Source organism: Lolium perenne, chromosome 7 (assembly GCF_019359855.2).
Source record: "Lolium perenne isolate Kyuss_39 chromosome 7, Kyuss_2.0, whole genome shotgun sequence".
Lineage (NCBI taxonomy): Eukaryota > Viridiplantae > Streptophyta > Magnoliopsida > Poales > Poaceae > Lolium > Lolium perenne.
Genome location: NC_067250.2, coordinates 212,923,634 through 212,937,562, shown reverse-complemented (window position 1 = coordinate 212,937,562; position 13,929 = coordinate 212,923,634). Strand labels below are relative to the sequence as shown.

Here is a 13,929-nt window from a genome sequence, read left to right as displayed (position 1 = left end):
CGATGGCAGCCACTCCCTCTCCTTCCTTGTTGGAGTGCTTGTCCTCATGCTCCCCATCTTCATCGGAGGTGTACTCTTCACGGATGATGAAGGCTCTAGGCTTCTTGTTGAAGGAGACCTTGTCGTCATCGGACCTTGGGGAGAACTTGGAGAATCCCTTGGAGTGTGGCTTGTACCTATCCTTTGGGATAAGCTTTCCACCATGATCTTCTCTTCTCTCAAATGTACAATCCGCGACAAAATGATTCTTGTCACCGCAATTGTAGCATGTTCTTCCCCTTGTCCTTTCTCTTGGGCTCTTGGAGGGTCTTCTTGGAGAATCACGTGATCTTCTTGGTCTTGTGTTTTGGGACATGTTTCCATCCCAAAACTTCTTGGCGGCGAGAGCCATGTGCTCATAGTAGTTGAGCTTGAGATCATCCGAACCCCACTCAATGGGATCCTCATCACTTTCATTAGCTTCATGCACCTTCATCTTCAATGCAAGGTTGGGCTTGCGGGAGTTGTGGGCGCGAGCAACAAGATCCTCCGCATTCTTCTTGGAGATGTCCATAGCGATGACTTCGCTAAGGACTTCATCGGATGTCATAGTGCGGAAGGAGGCGTTTTGGCGGATGGCCGTCAACTTCACTTCCTGATAAGGGAGGAGAGCGTTGTAGAACTTGCGCTTGATCTAATAGTCATCCACGAACGTTGCTCCAAGGTCTTGCATTTGCACGGCAAGAGCGATGAGGCGTCGGTACATTTCTTCGGGGGTCTCTCCTTCAATCATGACAAAGTTGTCGGCCATGTTGTTCACTTCATCAAAGCGAGAGCTTTGGATGCTTGCATTGCCGAGGAAGAGTTTCTCAAGTTTGTCCCATGCTTCTTTGGCGGTCTTGAGCGAGCGGATATGAGCGCGGTCCTTGGGGGAGATGGCCATATGAATCATGTTGATGGCGGTGGCGTTGAGTTGGTCATCCACCACATCTCTCCTTGTCATCTTCTTGGGATCTCGTGGTGAATAGCCCTCCTCAATGATACGCCAAAGCTCGGTAGAAGCGCTGCGCACATGTGAACGCATTAAGAATTGCCAATTCTCAAAGTTGTTTGACTCGAGTAACGGTGGTGAACCATGCGACAAGATATGCGGCATCGGTATCGGAACGTTAATGGTGTAATCATTTGGTGGTGGTACCGCATGATAACCCCCTTGACGTCCCGCAACCGGTGTGTCATCATCCTTCCCTTTTGTTGAAGTGCCGGTATCCCCAACCCCTTCCTTTTGTGTATCTTTTGTCGCTTCCGTGACAAAATCAACAAGAGGAAGGGTGTTAGCTTTTGGTGGCGGATCCTCGGCACTTGCTATCGGTGGAGGGTTTGGTTTTTGAACCACCAACTCCATCATCATCGCCTTCATTTGGGCAACGATGGATGACTCCAATTTCTTGAGGTCATCTAACGTGGCCGTCGTGGAATCGATGGGCGATGATGGAGCGGATGGCTCAAGGGAAGGTGACCCATTCACAACCGTCTCTTGTTCGGCCATTTCTTAGGCGGTAAAGCCCGAGCAAGAAAACCTTGCTCTGATACCACTTGAACGGATCGTAGCGAACAAGAGGGGGGGGGGGGTGAATGGCGCTACGGCAATTTTTAGTCTTTTTCAAGTTTTATGCAACGGAAGGTAAAGGTGTGACTTTTAGCAATGGGAGTGATCCTACAATGAAGCTAGAGTATGTGCAACAAGTAAAGGAATCAACAAGATAAAAAAAGTGAGGAGCGAGACAACCGGGGGGCGCGAGGCGAGTCGAGGTTTGTTTCCCGCAGCTCCCTCCACTAAAGGAGGTACGTTTGCGTTGAGGAGGTGCTAGTCTCACACAAGAGACTAGGCGGCCACACCATGAAGGAAGGCCTCACCCTCTTCCTCGAGAGAGCTCCACAGAGGTGCTCTCCCTCTTCCACTAAGGCACCGGTCGAGGCGGTGATTCCTTCACAAGGTTGGGGCGAGCTCCACACACACAAGGATGCTCCCAACACCCTATGGAGCTAGTACATCACCAAGCTAGACTCCATAGCTGCACATCTCCAATGCTCCACCATAGGAACCCATCACCAATGTTCCACCAAAGGAACTCTTCCAATGCTCCACCAAGAAACTCTCCAAGGCTCCACCAAAGGAACTCTCCAAGGCTCCACCAAAGGAACTCCCCAATGCTCCGCCAAAGGAACTCTTCTCCAAGATCCACCAAAGGAACCCTACCACCAAGATCCACTAAGGAATAGCTAGTATTTGTGAAATCTCTCTTGGTAGAACTATAGATCGGGGTCTCCTCCACCTATCCTCAAAATTAGGGCAAGATTGGTTGGAGGGGGAAGGAGATCCTCAAGGATTAAGCTCAGCAACAATGGAGGAGAGAGAAGGGGAAGAGATAAAATCGGGTGGGGAAGAAGGGGCCCTTAAATAGGCTCCTCCAAATCCAACCGTTATGTCCAGTTTTGGCCTAAGCGGTACTACCGCTTTGGTACAAGCGGTACTACCGCCCTGAGTTTGAAATCCCCCCAGATCTGGTCAAACGACACAGAGCGGTACTACCGCCCGCGGTACCTCCCATGGTACCGCAATAGGGTCCAGACCTTACTGGACTCGAAGCGGTACCAGAGCGGTACCGGAGCGGTACTGCCGTAACGCGTTACGGTACCTCGAGCGGTACCATGAGCGGTACTACCGCTCGTGAGCGGTACTACCGCCCTAGGTACAGCAGGGGTACCGCAACTCGTTCTGCGGGACAAAATCGGCTCAGAACTCAGAGCGGTACCGAGAGCGGTACCTATAGGGGTAGCGGTACTACCGCTACAGGTACCGGTAGTACCGGCCTGGCTAAAACTGGTTTTCTTCCCTTTTTCTCTCCAACTTTGTTACCTCGCTAAACACACACAAAACCGGAAAACCTATCAACTACGCTTCAGTCTTCTGATCTTGACGCGTCCGGCGAGGTCACCGTGTACTTACAAATCTAACAATGATACTCAAGGCACACGGTGAGATTACTCAAGTGTTGTCATCAAACACACAAAACATGGGATATGAATTTTGCTCTTACACATGTACACTGAAAAATATATAACTATCATGCTGCTGGAAAAAAATAGTCCCTACCAGCTACCATACTGAATGTTTGTCCATGCATTTGTCAGTCTTGTTGATTTTTCCACATACTGGTGGTTTTATTTGATATGGGAATATTCACATTTCTTTTCTTTCATAGAGTGCAGACATTCGCATTTCTTGTATTGAATTGATTCACAACACATAATAAACTAAACCTTAATCATATTAGGGAGTAACCTATCTTGAGTGGCAGCACATATGGAAAAGCAGAAAAAAAAAACATTATAGTACCTATCGAACTTGATTTGCCCATGACTCAACGCAGCCTTCAAAAACTAAAATAACAGGTGCACCATCCCCTCGGCAACGATGGCAAGCAAACTCAATTATCAGCACGAAGCTCAACGGAATAAGCCACCCAAAGTTTAATATAGGCCGGACGGACAAAGCACCACACAATTCTAACACAAAACCATTCAGATGCAAGATCCCAGGTCAAGAGCGTTGCCGTTGGCTGCTATGGATGGCTTCCACTGGGAAGAGCAGCGGGTGGCGGTGTCTCGTGAGGCGGCCTCGGTCGCCGTGGACACGTGTATGGTGGCCGCCGCGGTGACCGGCGCGTCGCTGCTGGCGTGGTGGTCCGTGGCGTTCCACCCGTCCAACAGCCGTCTCTGGATGGTGCCCGTCGGCCTTGTGCTCGCCTGCACCCCCGCCGTCGTCTGCCTCGCGCTAACCCTTTCGGCCGAGCCGCGCATCCCTGGCGGCGGCAAAGGCGCGGAAGCCCGTGCAAAGGCCGTGGTGTTGTTCGCCGTGGTCGTCGAGAAATAGCAGCGCCGGGCGCCGTAATAGTATTCCATAGTTCTTCAACCTCTTGCATTCGTTTAATCATCTTGTGTTACGATCCAAAATTTTACTTGTAATGACCTACATGCTTGATGGGTAGAGACTTAAGAGTGTAATTGACGAAAACTACTGCTGGAGTCCCTCATTTCATGTTTACTCTCTTTGTGCAATTTAGACTTGCAATTTGGCCTAATAAATAACCAACTTAAACTCGCGAGTGTGAAGCAACTTTTTTCCTTTTCGAATTTGCCAACACACTACTGCCTAGATTTTTCATAAATTCCAGGTGACATGGACCAACTGCTTGTGTTGCTCACACTGCCAGTTGTTACTCCGTCCATTACAATGAATAAGGCTTATAAATTTAGTCAAAAGTCTACATTCTCTAATTTTGACCAATCTTATAGACAAAAATATGAAAGTTTATGATACCAAATCAATATTAATAGATTTACCATTGAATATATTTTTATAATATATTTGGTCAAATCTTGTAAAATTTGACATTTGATTACATTTATAAGCCTTATTCATAGAAAATGAGGTAGTACTTGTTAGCATTCGAGGTGACGTCGAATGTTCAAAAATATGTCCTCAAGGCCATTATGAAGATGTAATGTTAGCATCTTACCACATTAGGCCCCTTGAATAAATTATTATATTATTAGTTAATTAATATGTGATTTATGTGCCAAATCCACTATCCATGATTCCATGTTATCATAAAGATCGATGTATCTAGTTAAGAACCATATGATGACTAGCACATATATATTTATAGGTGATCATGTATATAGAGATGTTATTAATCAATAATATTTACACATGTCAGAAAACATGGGATTGGACAGATTCACCATCACATATTGTGAGAACATTGTATTCTTTCATGGTATCAACCGGTATTGTATAATGCGTAGAACCGATATTTTCACATATCTACACTTACTATATAATGTTGCAGTTTTGAATTGCACTCGTAGTATCAATCCTAACCGTTGGTTCGGTGAATCTAACCACACATGATAGAGGGATTCATAGCGAACGGTAGAGTCAGCTGCCTCCACTATATTCTAGAACCATCGTCTTCCTTCTTGTAAAAAGGGCCCATGCTGGCCTCATGCCATGTACCTTTATTTGAACTAAAGCAAGTGTACCAATGGCCTGTCAAGGGAAAGTGGGGAAGGAATAGTAAGAACAACTAACCGTAGGTTCCACCGATTACCTTTTCCTTTTATCACATGGGTTAACTATTTTGTTAACAATTATGGATTGTCCTTTCGTTTCAGCATCTACAATATTCATTTGGCTTGATAATTTGACACGTTTTATAATGTATTAATGTTAAAATGTGCATGCATGTGTATGCACACTAGTACTAAAAATGAAACAACTTACTTCGCGGGGCCATTTACCATTGTTTTTTTTTCGATAAAGGGAATATATTAATATTAAAAGATACCAATTACACCCAGCCTCTCCAACAACGCCCCACCCTAATGGCAGTACGGATGCACACAGCCAAAAAAGAGAAAATAAAACTAAGAAATAAAAGTCCCGCTTCAGCCTTCTAGACATAGCAACATCAATACAACCACCACCGTGACAACACCGGAAGTACAGACTCTCCAAAAGCGACGCCTCCAAGAAGGAAACAGTGCACCAGCGCCGTCGTCGCCCGACCAAAGGTCTTAGGATTTCTCCCTGAAGATAGTCCCAACTCTCAAAACAATGCCTCCAAAAAGAACATTGTCAGGCACAACCAGTTAAGGCCAGACCTTGGGTTTTCACCCTGAGAGGTAAGACTCCGAACTTTACCTGTGCTGCCGCCCCCACATGCATACCACTGTTGCAAGCCCGGAACGCCAAGCAGATCCCTTAGCATCACGTTGACTCGAACCTCCTTTAGTCAGTCCACCAATCCGGCCTTCATGATATTCCTTCTTCTGACTTCACCATGGACAAAAAACACCAGATGTCAACACAGAATATAGCTTCGCGGCGCTCCCTCCGGAACCAAACGGTCGGAATAAAAACATGGGTGCGCGCGACCGAATACCACCCGATCCAGCAAACTGCATGCAAAATATGCACTGTTCCATTCGCCAGTGGAGCTTTCCGGAACTCATCTCTCCAGCCAGATCAAAGCAAACTAACCTCTGGTAGATCTTCATCTTCGCTTGCGAGAAACCCGAGGACCGCCACCAAAAATAAAGCAAGACCAGCAGCCCCCACGCCGCCAGTCCCTCCTGCCGGATCACCAGGGAAGAAGACGGCGGCGCGGATCATGCGTACCACCGCTGAACCGTCACCGGGACGGAGGCCGCCACCGCTCCATCGAATTCTCCATGGCTACCGATGGAGAGCATCAGGCCCCGGCCAAGTAGCCGTGCTTCCCGGCTTCCTCCACCGGCGCTTCATCACCTCCCATGGAACGCCACCGTGGAAACCCTCTCCTCCCCCTCGTCGTTCGACGGAAGGGGCGCCACCACCGCCGCCGTGGCCGAGGCCGGGGCCGGGGCTGTGGACGGGCCGGGGCCGAAGCCGGGGCCAAGGCGAAGGCCGGGGCCGGGGCCGAGGCCGGCAGCAACGGCGGCTGAGGTGCGGCGATCCGGGGGGCGGCTGCTCGGAGCGGGGCGGGTAGATCCTCCGCCGCCGCCCGGGAGGGGGCGGGAGATGAGGCGGCGGCGGCTAGGTTAGAGGAGGAGGAGAGGGGGCGGTTGGGTTAGCATTTTTAATGGATAGTCATAAAGGTAGATTTCCTACTTTTCGTGAAATATTTTGTTGGTTAGAATAGTGGTTGCTGGATATATTTCATATTCTACTAATCAAAATATATATCGAGGTCACTTGAATGAAAACATAGAGTTATTACATATTATATCAAAAGGTACCAAGGAGGTTATCCATGTATATGGCTCATAACAAACATTTGCTTGGTCAAATTATCAATAAAAATTAAACCTTTAAAAATTGCGTGTCCATGTAAATTTGGAACGACAGAGTGATGGACCTTGCAAACTCGGTCCGTGGCCATTCCCTACAGGGAGTGTGAAGAACAATTGGGCCCAGAACCACATGCTCGGGCTCCGGAAAGTGAATGTGTTTGGTTTATACCCAACATTGCCTCTCTAAAGTTTTGGCTAGCCAAGAATCCTTACCCACAAGTTGGCCAACATTCGCTAAAAAAATAAACTAGAGTTGGTAGTGGAGCATTGGCAAGCCAAACAGTTGGCTAGCTACTATCCAAAAGACCCAATCACATAGCTCGTACCCCCTCGGGTCGTCCCCCTCCAGGCGACTCGGGGGCGGAACCCGAACCTCCCACCGCCGCCGCCTTCCTCACCTCCCTCTCTTCCCCTCGCCGTCCCCTGAGGCTGCCGCCGGCGAAGCCTGGCGCGGCCGGTGATGGGGGCGGCGGGGATCCACGCGTGGTCCCCTGGTGCGGCGGTAGGAGGCACGCCTCCGCGCCGGGGGATGGTCCCGTTCCCTGCCGGTCGACGGTGGCGCGGCCGCTCATCCCGCCTTTGCCACGGCCTCGCCGGGCGGGCGGTGATGGGGGCGGTGGCGCGGCCCTGGACATGGCGGCGCGACGTGGCTCTGGACATGGCGGCGCGGCCTCTCCTTTGTTTCCTCGCCGCGGCCTCACCGGGCGGGCGATGATGGAGGCGACGGCGCGGCCCCAGATCCTTGCGATGATGGGGGCGGTGCGGTCCTCTCCTCCTTCCTCGCCTCGACATCGCCGGGTGGGTGGGGATGGGGGCGGATCTCGTGCTCTCCTCCTCAAGGACTGGGACCACGGCACCAAGGGCGACGGCCCTGGATGGCGATGGAGGTGACGGCGTCGATATGGTGGCAGGTGGCGGGCGTCAGGTGCCGCTAACCGCGGCACCACGGTGGTGGTCTTCTCTCTCGACGGGGGAGATCGGCTAGTTGTGTGGCTAGCAGTGGCGGATCTTGCGATTCGTCGCCTAGCTCCCGATGGCGAGGCGCACCTGCCGGTGAAAGCCGGCCCGGACTTTGGTCATGGCGGATGATGGCGGTGCGTTTCATCGTTAACTTGTTGAAGGCATTGTCACTGCAGTCTGCGTTCTTCGCCTGGGCTACTCCAGGGGAAACCCTAGACCCGGGTCTCCCGGATCGGACGATGGCGGCGCGCAACGCCGTTCTCTCTGTTGGGGGTATCGTTTTTGGAGCAGACAACGGATGGCGGTGGTGCTGAGGTGGAGCGGTGTGCTTTTGCTGTGTCGGCGTCGTCAAGTCGCCACGGCATGGTGCAGTGGTGTCTCGGGACGGATGCAGTGTGACGGACACGCGCAGGATGGTGGAGTCGTCTGGCGCCGTGGCGGCATCGATGGCAGGCCTGGCATGGTCAATGCTATGATCTCTCTTGAAGATGGAGTCAAGGAAGACGGCGGTAGCAACTTCTATGGCGTGTGCGTTGGCGTATGCTGAGAGTCTGCTTAACTGGATGTGCTTCTCATCTGCTATTGGGCGGCTTCAGAAGGCATTTGGTTTTTGGATGATATGAGTTGGTGAATTGTCACCCCCTTCATGCATATGTAGGTTTAGCGAGGCAGCTTCGAGTTCGATCTTTTGCATTGCTCTTGTAAGGTGTTGTGAATAATCTAATAAAAAACCGTGTGCATCTTTTGGATGCAGAAGCTGGGACGATATTCCCCCGTTTCAAAAAAAAAATCAAAAAGTTGGTAGAGCATGCTTTGGTAGCAATCCAGACGCACCCTCGCGAGCACCTGTGGACATGCCAATAGATTTCTTCTCCCACCGTACCATATCCAGACTTCGTAAATTGTGGCCGTCCTTCTTCCCGCCCCCACAGCCGGTGAACCAGCCGCGACGACGAGGACCAGTGCCGCCGTACCCCGTACGTGTCACTCCGGCAGCCTCGCACCGGCCGCGGCGGGCGCGTGCCAACAAGGCGCGCGTCAGGGCAAGCCGCAAGCACCACCACCGCTAGCTTAAGCAACAAAACTGGACACTCGCAGCACCAGCGCGGGCGCAAGATCATAGCTAGCAATGGCGTTGATGCCCGTGGAGCTCTGCTTCGCCACGCGCGCCTCGCCGGCGACCGGAACGCTGCCGAGGCGGCGAGCGACGGTGCGCTGCGCGGCGACGGCGCCGGCGCCGATGGGGGAGAAGACGGAGTACCGTGACGGTCCTCTGGAACGCGCGTTCATGGGGCTGTTCGCGCGCAAGATGGAGAAGTACGCCGGGAGGAAGAAGAAGCCGGGCGGCGAGGAGGAGAAGAAGGCGGTGTGGGACTGGGACTACGAGAGCTTCGTGGACGTGTCGCGGCGGGTGATGGTGGGGCGGTCGCGCGCGCAGCAGCAGGAGGCCGTCCGCGAGGTGCTCATCTCCATGCTCCCTCCCGGCGCCCCCGAGCAGTTCAAGAAGCTCTTCCCGCCCACGCGCTGGGCTTGCGAGTTCAACGCCGCCCTCACCGTTCCCTTCTTCCACTGGCTTGTCGGCCCGTCAGAGGTCAGAAACTAGATCAGTTTTCAGATATCAGAAAAATCTTGTCATATGATTCCATAAATCATGTGTTCTCGATTGATCAGGTTGTGGAGGTGGAGGTGGACGGGGTGAAGCAGAGGAGTGGAGTGCTCATAAAAAAATGCAGGTATGATTGATCGATGCTACCATTGCCGATTGATGGAATGATGAAAACTTACTGGAAATGTGAGGAAACCCTGTTACATCGGTTTACATCTATGGAATTCATCCAGGTACTTGGAGAACAGCGGCTGCGTAGGGATGTGCGTCAATATGTGTAAGATCCCCACGCAGAGCTTCTTTACTGACGAGTTTGGACTTCCCCTCACCATGAACCCAAGTGAGTGTATCTTCCTCCTTGAGGTTCTCAATTAACAAACCGATTCCTGCTCATGGCAAATACTACTATTTTTTTGTTTGAAATCATCTTGATACAGAAAATAAAAATGAAATAGTAGTAGTTAAGGAAGCTACATACTTGAGGTGACAAAAAAAGTTCTGAGTTTCAATTAGTTGATGATTACCATGCTCACTAAAAACACACAACACCTCAGATTTTGAAGACATGAGCTGTGAAATGATATATGGCCAAGTGCCACCCCCATTGGAAGAAGATCCAGTGTCAAAGCAACCGTGCTACCCCAGCCTCTGTGAGTGCACCCAAATTCACCAACATCATTCAACGACTCTACTAATCTAGCACTAACGCTTCGTATGTGGTAAATTGCTGGTTTTCTTTTTCAGGTTCTATATCGACGCCCTCCGCCACAATCTGTCCAAAACTTCAGAATTAGAGAAAACAGCAGCACTGCTGAGTTCCGCCACAATCTGTCCAAAACTTCAGAATTAGAGGAAACAGCAGCACTGCTGAGTTCAGATCTTGGCCGTTCTGAGTTCTTCTGCGAAGGCTCACACGGATTTTGGTACCAAATTGGCAAATTGTGTATGATTACAGATAGGCAAGAATTTCCACAGGAATATAGATAGTGCATCATTAACTTTTATGCACCGAGTGTATATAATGTAGCCTGTATTTTACAGAAAATGTAAAGATACGGTCTGAAATAAGCTTGTCACAGCTAGAACAGTTGCTGCGTCACTATAGTTTTTCACCTGTTCATCAAACCTACGGGCCACAGTCTCTCTGAGTTAAGATCTTTCCCTTTTCACTTCTTCGGCTAGCCCTCACATAGATTTTCATACCAAAATGGAAAGTTGTGCATGACTACGGATAGGCGAAAGTTTCCACAGCATATTAGATAGTCCATCTGTAATTTTCAAAAACCGAGTGTATATAATGTAGCCTGTATTTTACAGAAAATGTAAGGTCTGAAATAAGCATGTCACTGCTAACAACGTTGCTGCGTCACTACAGGTTTTTCACCTTATCATCAAACCTAAGGGCTACAGTGTATCTATCCCTACAGGAACTCATGAAAAATTGCGAATTTTGTAGGATTTTTTTTAAAAAACACGAATTTTGTAGGATAAAACTATGAAGAACAAAACAAAATAAAAGACTATTCTTAATCTCAGTAGTGTGCTCAGTACTTCGGATTAATATACGTTGATTATACTGATATTTTTTTATCAGTTTGGACTTTTAGTTGGTTGGCTAGTCCATGAAGCTCGTGTAATGTCTTGAGTTAGAGATGTGATTTTCGCAATTTATCCTAAAATTGATCCCCCCTCCCCCATCGCGATGTCCACGTATATGCATCGTGACTCGTGAGCTATATCTCTGAGTCACCGGTCCATGTATATGCCTCTTGAGTTATAACTTTGACTCTCAACACGTGTTGATTTGTCTTCTCATCATACCTAATTGCAGGTGATAAACTATATAAGTGGATTGTCTAGCACTTTCTATTAATTTGAACTTTTTGGTTATATTGTCTAGTGTATGAAACTCGTCATGGTATCAGATTCTAAGGTCTGGAGTTAAGTCCCTTCGGTGTCCACGTATCTCTAAAGAGCACTAAGCTCCCAGGGTTGGAGCCGTTTCTGGTTGTTCTGCACGTCCCTTTCGCGGGCCCTGCCGGTAGGAAAAAAAATGCAGTTCTGGTGCACACGTACGTGTCGTCGCCATCGCCATCTGGGATTATTTTGACCGGGCTTCGGTCTTTCTTTCGTGTTGAAAGTTGAAACCAAACCCTGACCAGCTCACCTCAGAACCACCGCCACCCGTCATCGACGATCTTCTCAGTACCATGGCGGCGCTGAAGCCCATCTGGGTGCGCCAGGCCGAGGAGGCGAAGCCCAAGTCCGAGACCGACACCACCGCCGCCGCCAAGGCCACCCTTCCGCACCCTCTCCACATCCGCCCATGCCGACCAGCCGCCCCAGATCCCGACTCCCGAGCCCTCCTCCTCCCCTGCCTAGGCCGCCTCCTTCCCAACCCTTCACGCTGCCTCCGCCAACTCCGAACGTCCCCGCGCCCCGCTGGGTCCCTTTGATCCGCCAAGTCCTCAGCCGCCGTCCCGGGAATCGCCGGTGGCTCCGCGGCCATGCCGGCCACCTTCACCGTCGTGGTAAGGACCACGATAGGCGCTGGGTCACCTACGGCGGCGCGCGCTTGTCCACCTCCGCCCCGCGGCTCGGACCTCGAGGGCGTCGTCAGGGACAACGCTGACGGCACCTACGCCGCTGCAGCTACATGGTCTGCGTCGACCTCGACAGCGCGCCCATCATGGCCAGCCCCTCCCCGTCTTCTTCAGCACCACCTCCACCACCACCACACCCCCCTACCCACCGGCACCTCCTCCGCCTCCGCGTACCCCGACATGGTCAACCATACCATGCCCAATTACGCAGGTTCCTTAACCTCGGGCGCCTTCCCAGCCTGCTCGGCCTCATCCCCGGCTCCTCCGTTGGGCATCCGGTGGGGTCATCCTGCCTGGCGTCGGTGCCTCGCTTGGGGAGATTTGTCGGGAGCACATCAGCGGCAAATGGACCAAGGGGACCGACTGCAGGTGCAGCCACCCGTTGTAGCTGCTGCTCATGTCAGTCATGGCTGCCCAAACGTCTGTGAGCATGCTGGGCCACGCTCCCATGCCGCCATCCGCGACTACCATGGCGGCCGCGCAGGCCATCATGGCTGCCCAGGCACTTCAGGCACATGCTCCTAAGATGCAAGCTGATGCAAAGGCTGCCGCGCAGGCTCAAGGTAATTCATGCCAATTTTTAATGAATTCACATCATGCCCTGACGGTATTGAACTGGGATCAAGAATTGGCTGATGGTCATGTTTATCCCCACTGTGCCAAATCAATAATCTAACATGTTTGGTTGCAAGCCTTTCAATGTTGTTCCTATAATAACTTAAGGTGCTTCATAGTAGTAATAATGATAGCAAATACATGTACATGCCAAGTCATGGGGCATGTGCATGAAGTTAAGTAACCATAGGTAGAACACCAGGTTACAGAAATCAAAGTCAACTAATAGAAACAACTGGGGCAACAATATATGATAAATTTTCGCGTATGTCTGTGCTGCCACTCATTCTAGAAGTAGTGTGTCGTTGCCTAATCGACGGTACCTCGGAGGAGGGATCCTCACGAGGGGGAGAAGAAGTAGGGGCCATAGGGCGGAGTGCACACGGGACGGTGGTACGCGATTTACCCAGCTTCGGAACACCTGCACGATGACAGGGCCTACTGCTGCTTGTCTGGAATTATCTGGGCGCTTTCGCGATGTTACAATGAGTTGAGGTTCTGCCTCTAGGGCTCCCATGATCCGGCTTATAAAGGCGCACGGATCTAGGGTTTACATGGAGAGTCCTACCAGGATACAGGTTTCCTAACTACGGTACAATGTCTTGCCGTGTACGCCAAGGATCCACCCTTCCATCTACGTCGTACCGGATCCGGGTCCCTTAATGGGCCTCCGTGGATCCAGGTTCCTCCTCAATGTCGGTTGGATCCGGCTCCCTGCTCCTGGGCCGGACATCTTCCGTCAGGATCAACAGCAACTGGGCCGCCCGATGGGCCACATGCCTCACCACCATCTGTGGGCCACCCGGGCTTGCCGGATCCAGGCACTGTCGATGGTACACCCATGAAGTATACCCACAACAGTAGCCCCCAGAGTTCTCCGAGTTTCACCTGCTGTTTCCGCCTTGCTAGTCCATCATGATCTCCGGCAAACGTTGGTAACGCGGAGAAACTTGAAGAACTCCAACTTCACATTTTCTTCTTTTTCCAACTTATAGCCGGAAAATGCTCCCATCCTGCGGGACTTCATCCATCGACGTTCCAAAGAACATTTCCGGGTTACTCCCTGCTCGCGAATGAGAGCCAACTTATCCTCACGCAATTACCCGGAATCTCAAAAGACTCAAACGGTTCCGCCAATTCTGGCGCCATTCTCGCGCGATTTGTGCGGTAACTTATCTCTAGCCATTTTTACCGCTTAGGGTTTAGGACACGTGTCACGCATCCAACGGTGCGACGCTTGCGTTCCGACCACAGGATGCGGAGCAC

At 51.0% G+C, this 13,929-nt stretch overlaps 1 protein-coding gene across 2 annotated transcripts; it reads left to right on the top strand.

The window, feature by feature from the left end:
* The first annotated feature begins 8,725 nt into the window (after nt 1-8,725).
* Nucleotides 8,726-10,532, top strand: LOC127314283 (beta-carotene isomerase D27, chloroplastic). Of its 2 annotated transcripts, XM_071823223.1 has the most exons (6): nt 8,726-9,430; nt 9,511-9,572; nt 9,679-9,785; nt 10,000-10,095; nt 10,190-10,264; nt 10,321-10,532. In XM_071823223.1, exons 1-5 carry the CDS (start codon nt 8,969-8,971, stop codon nt 10,237-10,239), a joined length of 777 nt encoding a protein of 258 aa, XP_071679324.1. In that variant the 5' UTR covers nt 8,726-8,968; the 3' UTR covers nt 10,240-10,264; nt 10,321-10,532. The 2 variants fall into 2 exon arrangements, with proteins under 2 accessions (XP_071679324.1, XP_071679323.1); XM_071823222.1 differs by having other exon boundaries at nt 10,190-10,532.
* Nucleotides 10,533-13,929: the final 3,397 nt, after the last annotated feature.

Bases quoted from the DNA above. Each gene is read 5' to 3' on its own strand.
- LOC127314283 (XM_071823223.1), top strand. From the start codon at position 8,969: ATGGCGTTGATGCCCGTGGAGCTCTGCTTCGCCACGCGCGCCTCGCCG. The intron at 9,573-9,678 runs GTATGATTGATC...GAATTCATCCAG, and splicing joins GTGCTCATAAAAAAATGCAG to GTACTTGGAGAACAGCGGCT. The intron at 10,096-10,189 runs GTGAGTGCACCC...TTTCTTTTTCAG, and splicing joins ACCGTGCTACCCCAGCCTCT to GTTCTATATCGACGCCCTCC.